General features: G+C 36.6%; 1 protein-coding gene across 5 annotated transcripts in view; it reads right to left on the bottom strand.

Moving 5' to 3' along the window:
- Nucleotides 1–480: 480 nt before the first annotated feature.
- The window catches only part of P4HA1 (prolyl 4-hydroxylase subunit alpha 1), a 77,060-nt gene continuing 58,450 nt past the window's right edge, over nt 481–19,090 (bottom strand). For all 5 annotated transcript variants that reach the window (XM_054572620.1, XM_054572621.1, XM_054572619.1 and 2 more), the window contains 6 exons: nt 16,550–16,649; nt 9,467–9,520; nt 6,632–6,697; nt 3,722–3,790; nt 3,153–3,249; nt 481–1,487 (listed from right to left, as the gene is read on the bottom strand). In XM_054572620.1, the coding sequence (XP_054428595.1) occupies nt 1,417–1,487; nt 3,153–3,249; nt 3,722–3,790; nt 6,632–6,697; nt 9,467–9,520; nt 16,550–16,649 (457 nt within the window). In that variant the 3' untranslated portion in view covers nt 481–1,416. The remainder of the gene's footprint in view (nt 1,488–3,152; nt 3,250–3,721; nt 3,791–6,631; nt 6,698–9,466; nt 9,521–16,549; nt 16,650–19,090) is intronic.

Raw genomic sequence — 19,090 nt, 5'->3', positions numbered from 1 at the left:
AGAAAAGGAACCATTGATTTCCTTTAACCATCTTTCCCAGAGAATTAATCAAATTCTTTCTTAAATATTTAAATACTGCATAAAGGATAAAAAGCCCTTGTATGAACTAGGATTCACCATAAGAAATGTAAAAAGTTAGCCCGAGTCACTAACATACTTCACTAGGTTCACAGCTTTCTACTACCACACCATACTTTTTAATATTTTTGAAAATCTTATTTTAATAACCCCATAACTATAGAGGAGTGTTGTAGAGCTCCCTTTGAATGAAATATATTTTGATTGATTGACTAAATAGCTGAGAATTCAGAGAGCCTAAATTTTTTTCATAAAAATGAGATAATAAATGAAAACCAAGAGGATAAATCGTAATATACATAGAAATAACCTGTTATTGCTATAGCATGCATTCACATTCAAACATGAAAAATACCACACAGAAAACAGAAACATTTTTTAAAAAGATTTAAGATCATAAATAGGTCATTGTTATCACAACACATTTCAGAATTGAAAAAACAAACATTTTGGCTTTTTAGGAAAAAGATTTCTTCTTCTTAAAAAAATCAATTCCCTCATCATTGAAAGGACTTGTACATTTTTAAATTTCCAGTCTCCTAAGGCACGATATTTATTTAATTAGAATGCCAGTATCATCACCCTGCTGTAGCAAGAATGAGGCAAGGTATTAGCACTAATAAAATTTTATGGACAAAATCATCAGTCATTTAAGAAAAAGGATGAAGAAACAGACCAAGTGATGATCATTTTAGTTTAGAACCCCAGCGTTATGTAGAACTGTTAAAATTTTTTTTAAATCAAACTATTTTACCTCAAACATTTATTTCACCACAAAGGAGTTATGAAAGAAAAAGGGAACTGGTAAAATAAAGTATATTTTCTTTAAAAAGAACTTGGGAGGGAAAAAAAACACTTAGAAAGGTACATGGAGGGCTGAACATTGCATGGGACCCACATTAGAGGCCTAGTTTATTCCTAGCCTTCAGGCAGATCCAGAAAATAAGACATTCTAGCCTACCACCCACCAACTAAGATGTAGTGATTATACTATAATCAGATGCATAAAGTATATTTTTTATCTAACCAAAAAGTTCTTTAAAATGTAACAAATGTAAAAATTCCTCATTTTTAAGTCTGCCTTGTTTTGTCCTCTGTGATATCAACTGAACTTCAAGGTTTTGTATGCATAGTGTGGTGATTTAGTGTTAATTTTAAAAGAAAAAAACCCCCCACAAAGTTAGTGATTGTCCACAGATGAAACTTGGGGTGAGGTTCATAACTGAATCAACCATGGAGTGCTATGTTAGTCAATTGTAAACTCTTAAAAGTTAAGACTGGGAACTGTGTGTATCAGACACATCTGAGTACAAAAGTAGAGGAAGAGAAGCCTATTTGTCATTCCAATTCTGACAAGGTGCACGGTCTTCGAAATTCTTGTCCACGTTCATGGAGCCATTTATTGGATACTGTGAGAGAACAAAATATATTAATTCACTGGTAAGAACTAGGCCTTTAATAACGTTTTTATATGGACTAAAAATTCAAGACCAAAACTAGATAAAGGCAGATGCTACTTAGGCAGTCTTTTAAGTACTTCGCTAAATGTTGGAGAAACAGATTTTAGATGTTATATTTGTACATTTCAGAGTCTATGTACGTGAATATCCTAAAGTTTCTAATGTCCAAGGCTTGAAATGAAACACAAATGAAATTAAAATGTATGTACAGAGAGAGAACACTGTTTTACCTGTTTGCAAAATACAACCTCTAGTACAAAAACATTTTAAAAATGAACACAAAGTCTTCATTCTGAAGGAGCAACTCAGTGATCAATCACTACTCTTATTGTTCATTGTTTCCTTAGGCCAAGATACTCTTTTCTAATGTAACCTCAAAGGAATTAATTTCCTATTCCTTCTTCTGTATCATAGAACCTAATCAATAGCATCAATATGTACGATATACCTGAACTGGGACCCCTAGTAACTATTCTTAACTACTCTTTTACCTTTCTCAATTCCTGTATCCAATCTTTTATTCATCAAACCTGGGCAATTTTCTTCACACCTGCTGAATCCATTCTTTGCTGTCTAACCCTTTTACTGCTTTCTTAGTCCACACTTTCATCATCACTCAGACAATGGAAAAAACTTTCTAAACTGATCTCTCCTCCACTAGCCTCTCTCCATTCTAGTCCAGTGGTTCTCGAACATAATCATCAGTAAAGATTTTAAAAACCCTGATAACCAGATGTTACTTCTTAATCTTCCTATGTCCAGTATGGTAGCTACTACACACATGTGGCTATTGGGCACTTGAAAAGTGGCTAGTGACACATATTAAAATGGACATATGGGGTTAAATAATACATATTAAAATAACTGCACCTGTTTCTGTTTCCTTTTTTTTAATGTGGCAAATTCTATACTTTATCACCTTGACAATGAGTGCCTGTCTCATCCTATAATAGTCCTAGACTTAGTTCCTAACATCCCTAGAAAACTACTCCTCTATCTCCGAAACCAAATTTAAAAATAAGCTTTGAAGAAGTCTTCCCAAATGTAAGAAGTTGCCATCTTCTATTTTCATCTTTGTGTATTAGTATGTACTACGCTATAATTTATCCCTTAATGTGTCTCAGAGACAACTGTGAACCCATTAAGGGGAAGATATTATCTTATTTAACTTTGTCAATTAATGAGTCTTAGAACAAGTAGAAATATTATTAAAAATAAAATTCATCATCAAAATTCTGATGTGTTAAAAGCAAATTTACATTAAGATGAAAAACTTGCACCTGGCTGGTGTGGCTCAGTGGGCTGAGTGCCAGCTTGTGAACCAAAGAGTCATAGGTGTTTCCCAGTCAGGGCACATGCCTGGGTTGTGGGCCAAGGTCCCCAGCTGGGGGTGTGTGAGAGGCAACAACACACTGATCCTTCTCTCTCTCTCTCAAATCAATTAGGAAATTAAAAAAAAAAAAACTTGTTTGGTTGAATCTTCATTCTATGTTAAAATCATAGCAGGCAAATCTGTGGAAAGTTTTGTTTTGAATTCCTTTTAAGATGTAGATAATTTTAAAATATGAAACAAAAAATCACAAATTCTATTCAGAGAATATAGAAAATATTTACCCCATTTATTTCCAACTAACACTGGACACGCTGCATGTCGTGTGCTATAATCTCCTTCTCCACTGGCAAATAGATTATACCAGAAAACAGCAGTTCCCTGTGGGGAATACAAAATTATCTCCAAATAAAATATCACGTTATAACTTTTTGCAGTAAATTTTCCTCTTCTCCTGTGAAAGTACTCCTTCCTCTAATATAATTCTGAAAATATGATCATCATTTACAAAATTTTGGTGATCACATGAAAACATTAATACTACAAAGTTGCCTGACAGAAAAAGGACACTCGCCAAAACAAATCTTACAATAGCAGGATGGAGAGGGAAACATCATATGAAACCCGTTTTAGAAATGAAAACTTGTAAACATTAATCCTTTGTGGTTCATTACCTTGAGGTGCTCCTGGTAAACTGTGCCATAAAAATTCCCATAGTTTTACTTAAAGATAATATAGTCCTTAAGTATATTACCTTTAAAATTGTAATTCATTAATAAAAGGAGCATCTCTTGCTTATGGGGGAAAAAAAATAAAGAGACATAAAAGAATTTAAATAACAAACCAAGTTTACCTTTTTGGGCCAAACACTAGCTCCTACTTCAGGAAACACAGTGGCTCCTCCTGCTAACACATCACTCATCTGTAAGAGGTAAGAGAGCATAACATAACCAAAAGTTCTGGTAGAGGACATGAAACTGAATACTAGAATATGAGCACATCTGGAATTCTACTCATATAGATGGGTTTGTGCCTGCTACTCACATTTTTAAAAAACAAAAGATGTTGTTTAGGTTTACATACTTATGTGAAAAAAAAACATATGTAAAGCAAAGGAATTATAAAAGGCAGGAAGGGAAACAGGAACATAATTTGGGATAGGCGCTTCACTTATAACCAAAGGTAAAAAGGATGACTTAAAATTGATAGATTAAGTAATATAAGGGGTGTGTGTGTGTGTATTTTTTTTATTGCACTAGGAGATAACATCCATGGGGGCAGAAATTTTCATCCATTTTGTTCATTGCTGAGCTTTAGTGTCGAGAATAGTATCTCAAGAATAGTAGGTACTCAAGCTCAGTAAATTAATTTAGACAAAAGAGAAATAAAAACAGAAAACATTAAACTAAAATTAGTTTTGTCATTTCTTGTGGTAGAGAAAAAACAAATATTAACTGAGAAGTAGGAGATTAAAGGATTATTAAAGTTATAGTCTTAAGGGTAACCTAGAATTCAAACAAATGCTCCAAAGTAACTGAAGCACATGCATAAAACATGGAAAAAGAAATCATATTGGGAAGATTTTTTTCAAAAGCAACATAAATAGAAAGCATAGACCGATTAAGACTGTATCACAAAGCAAAACCCAACTGTGTCATATTCAAGAGTCACATCTAAAACACATGAGTTACAAAATACTGAAAACAGAAAAGATTTGCCAGAAAATGCTATACCAAAGAAAACAGTTTGATCTTAATATCAGACACAGTCTAAATCAAGGTAAAAAGCATTGAGATAAAGAAGCGCATTTTACTATGACAAATATATAATCAATAACAAAGCACTAACAGCTCTTAACAACTAACAGCAATGAAACAAACTAACTTTAGAGAAATTAAGAAGTTGTGCTATGCAGCCTACATAGGAATAGTATTTGTATAGTGGGGATGAAATGAATGTTAATCTAATCAAATGCTATGTAATTAGAAGAGGGTATAATATTTCAATAATAATCTAACATAATCTAATATAAATAAAAATTGGACCAAATAACATAGCATTGTTATATTCATAAAAGCAAAGAAACACAGGAAGAAACAAATACAGCCAAAAATATCTGAAAGGATACTCAACCTCTCTAATCAGAGAAATGCAAATTAAAACCACAACTGCCAATCTGATGAGTGAAAGGTCAAAAAGTTTGACAAATACATCACACTTAAAGGTGGGATATAAATTGGTACAATCTATGGAAAGTTCATCTCTAAAAGAGTCGCAGGGTACAAGACTCACAGGATAAATTTTGTATAATGTCTCAATTTCTCTCTTGGTTTTCCCTTTGCCATTATTTGCTCCCATTTTAAATTCATTTTATAAGTCTTAAATCCTTTTTAATCCTAAATCCTCTTTTCTTGGTACCTTAAATCTTTTTTCATTCCTATGGTATCTTAGATCTTTTTAGAAATAAGTGAGAGTAATGGGAACAGGAAGGAGGGAGAGATGAGGGAAAGCAGGAGGGCAAGAAGGCTGGGATGGGTACAGGGAAGGAAAAGAAAGAAAAGGAAGAGACATTTTAGTATGGAGTGAGATACAACAGACAGCAAAAAGAGATGCCGTTTTATGTAATTTGAATAGAGGTAGGGGATGGAAAGAGTGAGGAAACAAGCAAAATTAAGTTTAGATATAAAACATCTTTTTAAGTTAACAAAGATTACAGCATTGCAGGAGATTATCTCTTCCAATTATAACTCAGTATGTCCTGTCTTACATGCTCTTTTTTACATGAGATTGACCTTCTGAGTGGTAAGACCTATGTCCCCTCTCCTTGAACCTTGGCAGACCTTTTTAATTCCCTCAATTAATAAAATACAGTAGAAGGGACATTATTTGACTTCTGAGAATAGGTATTGAAAGTTCCCTGCACTTCTGCTTTGATTTTCCAGGGGGATACTTGCTCTTGCATTACAGTCACCACGTGTGAAGAAGCCCAGGCCACCTGCAGGTATTCTGGCCGACAGCCAGCCTCCATGTCAGCCTTCAAGACGGCCCCTACCGCTAAATCATCATCTGACTGCAAATGCATGAGAGATGCAGGAGAACCATGAGTGAAGCCCAGTCGACCTCACAGTTGTGAACGATAAAAATAAAATTATTTTAAACCATTCAGTTTTGGAGTGATTTGGTATGCAGTAATAGTTAACTAAGGCAGATTATAATCAAATTTTCATTTTTTTCTATATGTATGAATATATACTTAATTTAAAAAAAAACAGGAAGTTCACACTATTTTGAAACTTTGTAAAGAGAAAGCAAGGTAATAATGGTTTTCCTTGAGGGGCTTCTAAGTGCTATATGTGCTACTTCCTGATCTGCATGCTGATTATAACAGATTATTATTACTATTATATGCTTAATAATTTGTATACTTTTCTGATATATCCATAAAAGTTTGAAACTATAAAAATGTATATCTGCAGTCATCATCTGACTGCAAATATGTAAATTCACATAAACATACAGAGATGTTTACATATACACAGATGACCAAACAGTCCATACTACAAAATATCAACTATGACTGTATCAGTAATCTTAACTTTCTTCTTCAGGTTGTAATAGTACAACTGAAAAAAATTCTTAACTCCCTTTACTAAATTGTAAAAGCTTTACTTAGGATGGTAAATAAGAGCAAACATCTGAACATATAAAAATAAGTTATGTGATCAAATTCCAACTTAAAATGAAAATTTTAGCTATAACTTACATAAAACAGCCATGTAGCAATTCTATTTCCTGTCCCCAGCTCTTTGAAAGCATCTGGCTCATCTTTCTGTAAATAAAACACAACTATTTCAATGGAGTAAAATTCAGTAATGCAAATTCTCCAGTGGCAACTACACATCGGTAATATGCTGAAGAGTATGCCAGAAACAACCCCCAAAGGTTCCTTTATAGTATCCAGTGAACTATATGCAGCAGGCATTCAAAAATATTTGTTAGTTCAGCTTGTATACTTATTATTTTTGATAAGACCACTAGAGGGAAAAAACCCAGATTTATTAAGGTAAATAATGACAACTGACAGTTACTATTCACAGATTATTTTTAAAAAACTAACATCTGTATTTTTGGCTCTCCACCCCCTGCAAAAACAAAACAAAACAACAAAAAGACATGAGAGTCTTTTAACTATATTCATTAAGTCTGTTCTCTATGGGCAAAAAGTGTACCTTCAGATTTACTTTCAATTCATGATTCATTCAAATGTTTACTGTGGCTATGATTGTCTTTCTTTTGGACAGTCAGCACTTTAATCTGGCTATTTAAATCTAAATTAAAATATAATGTAGTCTCTTGGCATTTATCCCAGAAAAATGAAATGTATTTTTCACACAGAAATTTACATACTTCTTTATTTGTAATAGTCCACAACTGGAAAGTACCCTAATGTCTGTCAGAGGGTGGATGACTAAAAAATCCTGTGATACATTCGTACTATGGACTACTACTCAGCAATAAAAAGGAACACAATATCAATACTTCGTGAGATTTGGATACACCTTAAGGGAATTTTGCTGAGTGAAAATCTCAAAAGAATACATACTGTATATAACATTCATACATTTGTGAAGTAACAATTAGAGGGAACAACAGGTTAGTTGTACAGGTTAGTTGTACCCAACAGTGAGGGAAAGGAGACAGAAGGGTTTGTGCAGCTACAGAGCAGTACTGCAAGGGAGTCTTGTGGTGATGGTGTGGTTATGTATCTTGACTGTAATGGTAGTTACACAAAGCTCCATATGTAATAAAACTCCATAGGCCCTTTCACACACACATCAGTGCAAGTGTAACTGCTGAAATATGCATCAGCCCTGTGGCTTGTGCCAGTGCCAAGTTCCTGGCTCTGACAGTGTCCCGGAGATCTGTAAGATGCTAACACTGGGGGAGGCAGAGTGAAGGGGTATGTATGAAACGCCCTGTATATTTCTTTCTTTGCAACTTCCTAGGAATCTGTAATTATTTCAAAATAAAAAGCTAAGAAAAAAATTACACTAATATAAGTGTAATACACTAATACAGTAATATAAAAATTACACTGATAAGATTTGAACTGTAAGTCTTTCACATCATCCAAGACCTTCAGGCATTTTCCAGTAATTGAAAAATAGAAAAAAAGAGACTAAAATATATTCTTTGCTGCCCTACATAAAAAAATAGTCTAAGATTATGAGATTAAGACAGTCAAGAGTTCTAACAATATAGACTGTATTTTCTTTCAAAAGAATATACCCTTATTTAAAAATGGTAACAGATCAAGAAGTTTATTAAAATACCTGGCCCATTTTTTAAAATTCATGTAATTACAATGAAATGTAAATTAAAATTTAGTAATTCCATACTTTATAGCTCAATATGTTAAATCAAAAATGTCCAATATTTATTAATCGCAAGCAAGAGTACTTGGGCAATAACAGCTTTTTTGCAAAGTGCTTTGATATCATTTATTCTCCAATCTCTTCATATCTATTTTATATTTTTTATCTTCCTGTTTCTCAAAATGTATTCTTGTAATTTCTTCAATTTTATCAACCAATTCACTTATTCACCTCAGCTGTCTCTAATCTATTTTAACTTATCCACTGAATATTAAATTCCGACAATGACTTTTTTCAACTGGAACTTCCTATTTATTTTTTAAATGTTAAATCATTTTGAGTTTATTAATTTTATCCTATCTTTTATTCTTTACATGTTATATAGTTATTTTATATTATGCATCTGATGATTCAAGTAGGTAACATCCTAGAGACATCTCAATCTGTTGTTTGCTTTAGCCTTACCAATGGTGTCTTATTACCACTTAGTAATTTTTTAAAAAATTAGTTCATACTTAGCTGAACTTAATCTTTAAAATTCTCAAGGTTCTAGAATGACGATGCTTCTCTTCTGGGAGCCAGGTACCAAGGAGCACTACTCAGCTAACAACTTTAAATTAACTTCTTTTCCAGGGTAGTAAAAATTCAAACCTGAGATCCATGTTGAGGGCAGGCCTCGGCCTTCAAACTCCCAGAAGAAGCTGCCCATGCACAACACACTCCCGCCAGGATGGTGAAAGGTGACTGTCCTTAAGGCTCCTGATTGAACGCAGATTTTTTAAAGGCCATTCTGTCTTTCTAGGAAAGTATAATCCTTTTGGAGATTGAGGTTTTATGCAGGAGTCTCAGGTTCAATAACCTACACTATGGCAGATCCTTTCATAGAGCTGTTAATCTCCAAAACTTTAGATTTCTGGAATATATGCCTCCAGCCTCAGTGTTTTTGTCCCGTTAACACCCCAATTGTAGTCTCTAGGTTTTCTTTGTTCAGTTTGCTTTTGGGAATTTCCTCTACTTTCTTTCCGGTTCAACTATACATTTAAAAGCATTCTAAATACTTTTCCTGTGTATCTAGGTGTTTGGGTTGTTTGTTTGTTTTGTTCTTTTTGTTTTACTGCTAAAACGGCCTTACAGAGTATTTATTTCACACATGCTTCCATGAATTACAAATAGGCTATGAATTTTTAACACTAAAGAACAGAATTTCTATTGCTTTTACTTACCCGTGCAAAATCAAAATGGGGTTCATACTGTCCTCCCACTCCATAATTTGCTACCTGAAGGAAAGAAACAAAGCATGAATGAAAACTACCAAGATTACTATTCAAAAAATCTATGAGCCCCATTTTGGCCTCTTACATTATCATGGCTAGGTACTTCTAGAGAAATGAGAAGCAACTCACTTTACTTTAGCCTCACCTTAGGATATGTTCACAGAGAGGAAGGCAGAGAGGAAGAAGGAGGGAGGAAGGATACAGTGGGGGTGGGGAGGAGAAACATCAATTAATTGCCTCCCATACGCACCCGACCAGGGATTGAACCCACAACCTAGTTATGTGCCCTGACAGGTTGAATCCACAACCTTTTAGTGTACAAGATAATGCTCCAACCAACTGAGCCACCCAGCCAGGGTGAGAATCAAAACACTTTAAATCAATGAGAGTTCCTAAGTAACCACAGATAAAAATTACAGACAGCTAATATACGCTATTTGAGAAACTTCATTAATAGACTTTTCTTTAGCAAATGTTGGGAGACATTTTTCTCTAATATATAAAAAACTAAAATTTGAATTAGAATCTTAGAATTAAAATTTTCTAGAACTAGAATTATGAGATTTCTGTGATAAATTTTCACTAAACACTTTCCTTTGGAATTTAAATCAAAGCATATTTTCCAAAGCCCAAAATGCTGGCAAACTCCAAATATACTTTTAAAAAATCCCTTTCCCACATATTTTTTCCCTACTAAGGTAAAAAAAAAAGGGAAGAAGTTAACAGCAACTTATTGGTCCTGCTGGAGGGTTCCAACAACTTCGGTTGGTAATGACAGTGTCCTAGTGTGAAGCAGCAAAAAGGAGTTAAGAAAAATATTTGGTCTGAGTTCAAGTTCCAGCTTTCTCAGTTACAATATATGTAACTTTGCATATAATCTCAATTTTCTTACTTGTAAAATAAGAAAAATGACATCTTCTTTTACTCCCTTCTTCCATCCCAATATGTTAAAATGCTGACAAAAATGAATCATGTAATTTAAAAAGTAATGTTGATGAAATGAAATGAAACATAATTTAAAGAATATTACGCACAGCAAACTCCGGGTTCTAAGTAAGTTATTATTACTCTGGATATTTCACTACTTTTTAAAAAAATCCTCAACTGAGAATATGTTTCTCGGTATTAGAGAAAGAGGAAGAGAGGGAGGGTGGGAGAGAATCATCAATCAGTTGCCTCCCATACATGCCCTGACGGGGAATTGAACCCACAGTCTTTTCCTGTACCAGACAGTGCTCCAACCGAGCCACCTTGTCTTATGTTATAAACACCTTGAGTTGGATCAGCCTATTAAAAAGAAATACATCAAGTAGCCTGAAAGAGCCTGTGAAGGCTAAGCAGATTAAAATAAATACAGATCAGGAAAAAAAAGACATAGCAAATAGTTTCTAATAATCAGATGAATACCAAGGAATTTGCAGATTACCATGGAATAAATGACAACTTAATTAAGCAAATTTAAATATAGGCTGTCCTGCTTTGCCCAATTCCAAAATGCACAAATCTCAGATAACATGGTTTAGCTAGCCATTAACACCAGACCTGACAACACAGTTGAAATTTCAGTTACCATGGTATATTAATTTTGAGTGATGCGTAAGTACAAATGTCACTGCTAGGTCTTCAGTCCACAGATCACAATGTAAATAGCAGTTGCATATCATGATCAATGACCAATTACCTCATCTCTTTCAAAGTCCATCAGTGATTAGTCATGTACATCTATTATTCAGTATGAATAGCTATGCATTTTGAAGACGGCTGCAGAGTAGATGGAACCTACACTCACCTCCTCCCAGCACCAAACCAGATTTACAGCTAAATTACAGAGCAATAAACCTGAATAACCAAGTGAAGGCGAGCTGCACAGAAGTATTATAATCAAGGATTTGAAGCAGCAGCCACACAGAGACTGGTAGAAAGGGCAAAGACACAGAAAGGGATGGCCCCTGCACCACATGTCGTTGTTGAGAATCTGGAGGAATATCCTGGCTGCAAAAGCCGCACCTGAGTAGCGTGACGTTTCAACCCCATGCCAGGATCCCAACCCAGACCACCAGAACTGGGCAAAGGAGCTTGCGTAACACCTAGCTGTGAAACTCAGCTGGGACTCTGTCTGCCTGAAAGAGAAGAGAGTTTGCTAGAAACCCAGGTGCTCTCTTAAAAGGCCTATGCATATGATCTTGCCCTTAGACACTCACCTGGGGCTCAGATAGAGGGAAGGTGACTAAGGGTACGTGGGAGTCATAAAGAGAAGATCTGGGGGCATGGTCCCAAGGAGAGATCTGTAGGGTCACCCACTGAGGTTCCTATGCTGAGTCCCTATTCCATACCACCCTCAGGTGCCACCTTCCCAGGGTCAGGCACTCCTATTCTACAAGCACCGGCTGGGGAGTGCACTAGCCCAGTTCTCCAAGGACTGGTGACACCACCCTGCCAAGCTCTAGTCTTGCAGAAAGGTCTGCTGGCTGCATCCAACAGGGGACTGTGGGGGCGCTCTTTTTCTGGAGAAGCTCTTGGTGGAGACTCCGTTGTTAAGCTGTGTAGCTTTGAAATGGGGGCCATTCTTCCCCCACTTGCACACTCAGATGCAGCCCCCACCACCTGATGACTCTCTTGGCCTGTCATTCTGACTCCCAGTGGCCCTGTCCTACAGAGCTCAGCCCCACAGGGGGATCAGAGTGCTGCTCAGAGCTGGGATCTTCAGAGCACATGCCCCTGGGAGGCTCTTGTCCAGAACTCAAGACGGGCACTGGGTTGTGCAGCTATGGCACAGCAGGCCATTCCTACCCCCGCCCCCTGAAAGCTCAACTGGCACCACTCCCCCATCAGGAGGCTCATTTGACCAGTCCTCCTGACTCCTGGGGGCTCCACCCAGCTGAGCTTGCTCCTGCAGAGGGGCTGGCTGGCTGCACCTTTTCCTGAACCTGTGGTGCACTCCTCTTGGGGGAGCTAAGGTTAGAGACTCTGGTAGAGACTGAGTGGTATGGCTTTGGAGTAGGCATTTTCCCACCATTAAGTGCCTGGCTGTGCTGCCCCCAAGCAGGAGACCCACTAGCTCTGTCCTCCCTACCCCAGTTGCCCTGCCCTATCAAGCTTGTGCCTTGTGGCTGGGTCTGTGGGTGGCGGCCAGCCAGGGTCCACTCTACATCCTTTCTTCAGAGGGCTCTCAAGGAGAACCAGGCAACCTCAGAGGGTGTCAAAGTGGTTGACAGGTGAATGTGGTCCTTAGGGTGTCCTGAACCTTTTACTGATCTGACCCCACCTCAGAGCTAGAGGAAGCCAACCCCTGTATATAATCTGTCCCCTCCCACACACACCCAGGCCCAGGAGAGGCAGCCACAAACAGCACACTGAGTAGTAGCTCCAGACAGGTAGCCCAGGCAGCATCTGACATCAACCCACAGTGGAACCCTGCCCAAGTGGACCCAGAACCAACACAACCAGTGGTGGACTTTAGACCACACTGGAGTTCACCCAACTAGCCACACAGGTGGCACATCTAAAGACAGTTTCCAGCATGCGCCAGACTGTGCTGGGAACAACTCTGCCTCATGGGACAGCCCCCGCACAACAATTCATCCACTGTGATTTTGGTCAATCCTTATGGTCAATTCAACAGCATTCAAGACTCAACTACAATAGGATGGCGCACATAACCTACACAAAATACATTCCTGCAGCACCTAGCTCAGGTGATCTGGAAGACTGAGCCACTGAGCCCCACAAGACACCTACAACATAAAACCCCTGTAACAAGTTTGAAAGTCACACCAGATCTACCTAATACATAAACACAAAAAGGCAGTCGAGATGGGGAGACAAAGAAATGTGCCCCAAATGAAACAAGTGAAATCCCCAGAAAAATAATTAAATGAAATGGATATAACAAAATACCAGATGCAGAGTTTAAAACAATGATTATAGGATGCTCAAGAACCTTAGGGAAAGAGTGGATGATCTCAGTGGGAACTTAAACACAAAGAGATAGTAAGCATTATAAAAAGACATAGGAACCATAAAAAAGAACCTGTCAGAACTGAATAATACAGTATCTGAAATAAATATATTAGAAAAAATCAACAGCAGGTTATGAAGAAAAGGATCAAAATCAGTGATTTAGAGGACAAGGTAACAGAAATCACCCAAGCAGAGCAATAAAAAGAAAAAAGTTTTAAAAAATAAGAAAAGTCTAAGAGACCTCTAGGATAACATCGAGCATAATTCATTCACATCATAGTGGTATCAGAAGAAGAAAGACAGCAAGGGATCGAGAACCTGTTCAAAGAAAAGTGGCTGAAAGCTTCCTTAACCTGGTGAGGGAAAAAGACACACAAGTCCAGTAAGCACAGCAAGTCCGAAACAAGATGAACCCAAAGAGGCCCAAACCAAGACACGTCATAATTAAAATACCAAAGGTTAAAGACAAAGAGAGAACCTTCAAAGCCACAAGAGAAAAGCAGTTAGTTACCTACAAGGGCGCTCCCATAAGACTGTGAGCTGATTTCTCAACAGAAACATTCCAGGGGAGAAGTAATAGGCCTGAAATATTCAAAGTGTTACAAAGCAAGGACCTAAAACCAAGATTACTCAACCCAGCAAAACTATCATTTAGAATTGAAGGACAGATAAAGAGCTTCCCAGAAAAGCCAAAGGAGTTCATCACTGCCAAACCAGTATTACAAGAAATGTTAAAAATTTTAAGAAAAAGGAAAAAAATAAAAAATATGAATAGTATAATGGTAATAAATACATATCTATCATTCATATGCTCATTGCAGCATTATTTACCATAATCAAGATACGGAAGCAACCTGAGTATCCATCAATAGGTGCCTGGATAAAGAAGTGGTGCATATATACAATGGAATATGACTCAGCCATTAAAAAAAAATAAGAATAAATAAAAGAAATCTTGCCTTTGCAACAACATGAATGGGCCAGAGGGAATTGTGCTGAGTGAAATAAGTCAGACAGAGAAAGACAACAGCCGTATCATTTCATTGAAATGTGGAATCTAAAAAAAGAAGATAAAGAAGCAGAACAGAAAAAAGACTCCCAGATACAGAGAACATCTTGATGGTTGCCAGATGGGAGGGAGATCAGAGATGTAAGTGAAAAGGTGAAAGGATTAAGAAGTACAAATTGGTAGTTACAGAACAGTCATGGGATGTACAGAACAGCATAGGAAACACAGCCAATAATATAGTATGTATGGTGTCAGATGGGTACTAGATACATCAAGACGATCACTTCATAAATTATATAAGTGTCTAATCACTGGGTTGTACACCTGAAGCTAATACAATTCTGTGCATAAACTGTAATTAAAAAACACAAAATTATTTTTTAAAAAGTTTTTATAAAAGTATATGGAGGTGCCCTGGCTGGCTGGCTCAGTTGGTTGGAGTGTCATCCCATACACTAAAAGGATGTGGGTTTGATCCCCAGTCAGGGCACATATCCAGGTTGCAGATTCGAACCCTAGTCAGGGTGCTTACGAGAGGCAACTGATTGATGTTTCTCTCTCTCCCTCTCACTCTCCATCCCTTCATCTCTCGCTAAAATCAATAAACATGGCCTTGGGTGAGGATTTAAAAAAAATAACTAAGTTGAGGGAAAAAAGAACATTTGGGATTCATTGGAAGAGGTCAAAAGAGCAACATTAACAGCAGTTTAGAAGAAACTGATTGCAACCCTCATGGATGACTTTGAGGCATACAAAACTTCAGGGGAGGAAGTTACTGCAGATGTGGAGGACAAAGCATGAGAACTTGAATTAGTAGCATTTGAAGATGTGACTAAATTGCTACAATCTGATGATAACACAATACTGAGATCTTAGGAGTTGCTCCTTAAGGATGAACAAAGAAAGTGGTTCCTTGAGATGGAATGCACTCCTAGTAAAGATGCTGTGACGATTGTTCAAATGACAACAAAGGATTTAGAATATTACATACACTTAATTGATCAAGCAGAGGCAGGATCTGAGAGGACTGACTCCAATTTTGAAAGAAGTTCTACAATGGTTAAAATGCTATCAAACAACATGGCATGCTACAGAGAAATTATTCATTAAAGGAAGACTCTATAATGTGGCAAACTTCATTGTTGTTGTATTCAGAAACTGCTACAGCAACCACCACCTCGATCAGCTTAGCAGCCACTGACATTGAGGCAAGACCCTCCAACAATCAGCAAAATGACTGATGAAGGCTCAGATGCGTTAGCATTTTCTAGAAATAAAGTATTTCAATTACGGAATGTATACTGCTTTTTTAGACATAATACTACTGCACATTCATCAGACTACAATAGAGTGTAAGCATAACTTTTATATGCACTGGGAAGCCAAAAAATTGGTGTGAGGCCACTTTATTGTGATATTTGTCTTATGCTGTGTTCTGAAACCAGAACCACAAATCTGCAAGATACGCCTGTTCTTTAAGTATATGAGGTTTCTTCCTGGGGTGATGAAAATGTTCTGGAATTAGATAGTATTGGTGCTTGCACAACCATGGGAATATAATAAAACCAGGGTAAATTTTATGGTATATGAATAATATCTCAATAGAAAAGAGAAAAAAATAACTTTCTTAAAAAAACAAAACAAAACTGCCCTGGTTACCTGACAGGCCTAGGAATAAAAAGGAAAAGAACGAGCATGCAGACAGATTTAACACTGAAAAAAAGAAATAAAAAGAAAAAAAGAAAAAAAAATTACAGTGTACTTAATAAATATTAGCATTACATATTTTTTATTTCCCTATAAATTTACACTCAACAGTAAGAGTTTTTAATGTTTTGATAAATTTTAACACAGAACAATTATACTTTTCTCACTGATTATTAAAATCAGCTTTGCATGGGTTCAGCTTGATCATTCACTCTTACAGCCTCAATCTATCCTGCAAATTGAGTGCTGCCTGTGTAGTATCAGGAAATCTCATCTGAGGCATCTTTTGAAGAAGTGTAAAAATAACTTAAGGATAATGTGATAGCATGTAATTCAAGGATAATATAATTACCCACCTGTAATTCCTCTGCTGTGGAAACATCTAATCCTGTTAGGTCTTGTATTCTCATATTAATTCGAGACACCACAGGGTTTTCATAACCAGAGAGCCAGGCGCTAAGAACAAGAAGAAAATATTAGTTTTACTGATAATGTTTCAATACATGAATGTAATAGCTGTCATTTAAAAAGCTATTATATGGGATGATAAGCCTTTAGGCATTTAGTTGATTTGTCTGTCTAATATGCTTTCTACTAATGAATGTTGAAATTTCAAAAAGATGGTGTATTTTACAGTTAGAGGTTAGAAAGGAAAAAATAATCTCATTTATTATAGTTCCTATGAAAATAATTGGGTTAATGTAAGAAAGCTATATAGCTCTATCTACAGTGAAATTTTTTTTCTTTTATTCTGGAAAAATCCATACCAAACTTAAAATAATTGTTCCTTCTAGGTCAGGTATAGGAATTGACTGGAGTGTAGGTCATAGGGTTTTGGGCTTGATTTATATAATGCTAATATAGAAAAAATACTCATGTATTACTTGCATAAGTTTTTTTATAAGTACCCAGACACACCCAGTAAGATGGTTATAATAAAAAAAGATGGACAATGACAAGTGTCAGCAAAGATGTGAAGAAATTGGAACCCTCATACATTGCCGGTAGAATTGTAAAATGGTGCAGCCACCTAGGAAAACAGTTTGACAATTCAAGTTGTTAAACAGTCACCTTCAGACCCTGCAATTCCACTCCTCGGTATATACGCAAGAGAAATTATAAAAACTTGTAACACAAATGTTCACAGCAGCATTACTAATGGCCAAAAAGTGAAAAATAATCCAAATGTCCAACAACTCATGAAGAGATACATAAAATGCGATATATCTGGGTTTTGGATTATTATGCCATGGAAAGAAATAAAGTACTGAAGTTGTTAACATGCATGAACCTTGAAAACATTAAGTAAGATAAGCCAGATACAACAGACCACATATTATGATTACATTTACATGAAATGCCCGAAATAAACAAATCAATAGCTACATAAAGTAGATTAGTGTTGCAGGGGAAGAGGAATGGGGAAACACTCCTAATGGGTACAGGATTTCTTTTTGGGGGTGATGAAAATGTTCTGGAATTAGATGAAGGCTGTACAACTAAAAAGACTAAAAACCACTGAATTGAGCACTTTAATAGGGTCAATTTTATAGTATGGAAGTCATAGCTCAATAAAATAAAGACATCCTCTGAAATTCAAATATCTCCTTTACATATGCTTTTTCCCAGTCTATCAGCATTTTTCTTTTTTCACCTCTCCTCTCATCAAACTTTGATTCCATGATCCACCATTTTAACAACATCCTTCCTAAAAGCCTCAATTCAACTAACTGGCAAAAACACAATCCTGAATGAATTTTTTTTCCTCCAAACTTAAAGCTGTGTCACAAAACCCTATTGAAGAAAGTCGTGAAACAGAGTGGACATGTACCACTAGAAATAAATGAACACCAACCTCAAATGGGCCCTTATTTCCTCCTGTACTTGAACCCCAAGCCACCTCTGCCTCTCCCTTCATTCAGTAGATAACGTATCTCCTCCCTCACAGAGAAAATGAAAACCATATTATCTACCTACATTTGCATCTACCCCGTTCCTTTTAGTTCATTCTAGTTCCTTCATTCCTGGTCAAAGAGATCTCTCTCCACTATCTAAGGCTAAACCTCTGCCTTAGATTCTATTATCTCCTGACATTTTAGGAACCATAAATCATCGATTAGCCCTTCTCTCTATTATATAATCAACTTCCCATCTCAAAAATTTCTCCCACAGCTTTTAACTGAGCTTAAGTCTCTCCCATTAGATAAACAAAAATGTAAAAGTTTTCTCAAATCTCCATTTCCCTCCAGCTACCAACCTTTCTCCTCCCTCTTCAAGGTCACCTTTTCCATAAGACTCAGTTCTCAATCTATTCCATCAAAACTTTTGTTAATGTTACCCGTAACCCTACTGTGCTACTAAATCTTACAAGATTTTCTAATTCTCGTTGTATGTGCTCTTTCAGTAACATATACCACTGTTCATCCATTTTAAAACTCTCCTCCTCCCTCACTCTCCAGGTATCCCTTCAGGCTCTCTGGCTGCTCCCTGGGCTCCCCTATGGCCTCTGCCACTATGTTCTGCCTCTCTCCCGGTGCCCCAGCAACACTTCAAATAGGGTTCCTCTAGCCCAGTCCACTAGCCACTTAAGGCTAGTGCACATGCTCCTCCCTTTGCCCAGAATACTTTTCTTTTTCACTTTACAAAGTGAAGCCTTTGGATTATCACTTTATTCATCTCTTCTTCCCTAGCTCTTTACCATCCCATTCCAGACTAGGTTAGAGCTTTTTTTCTTTTTTGGTGGTTGTGGGGGAGAGGGAGGAGGAGGAAGTTTTTTGGTTTTTTAACTAATTATAACATGAAAATAACATGACATGCTATTAAAATTGAACCAGGACAAATAATATTGCTGTAAAATTTACATTTCTCATATCCATTACTGAGGAAAATATATTAGG

The sequence above is a fragment of the Pteronotus mesoamericanus genome, unplaced genomic scaffold, assembly GCF_021234165.1.
Source record: "Pteronotus mesoamericanus isolate MK-2021 breed Mesoamerican mustached bat unplaced genomic scaffold, CSHL_Meso_final contig_24, whole genome shotgun sequence".
Taxonomy (NCBI): Eukaryota; Metazoa; Chordata; class Mammalia; order Chiroptera; family Mormoopidae; genus Pteronotus; species Pteronotus mesoamericanus.
Note: the sequence above shows the minus strand (reverse complement) of the source record. Positions and strands in the feature narration are given on the sequence as shown.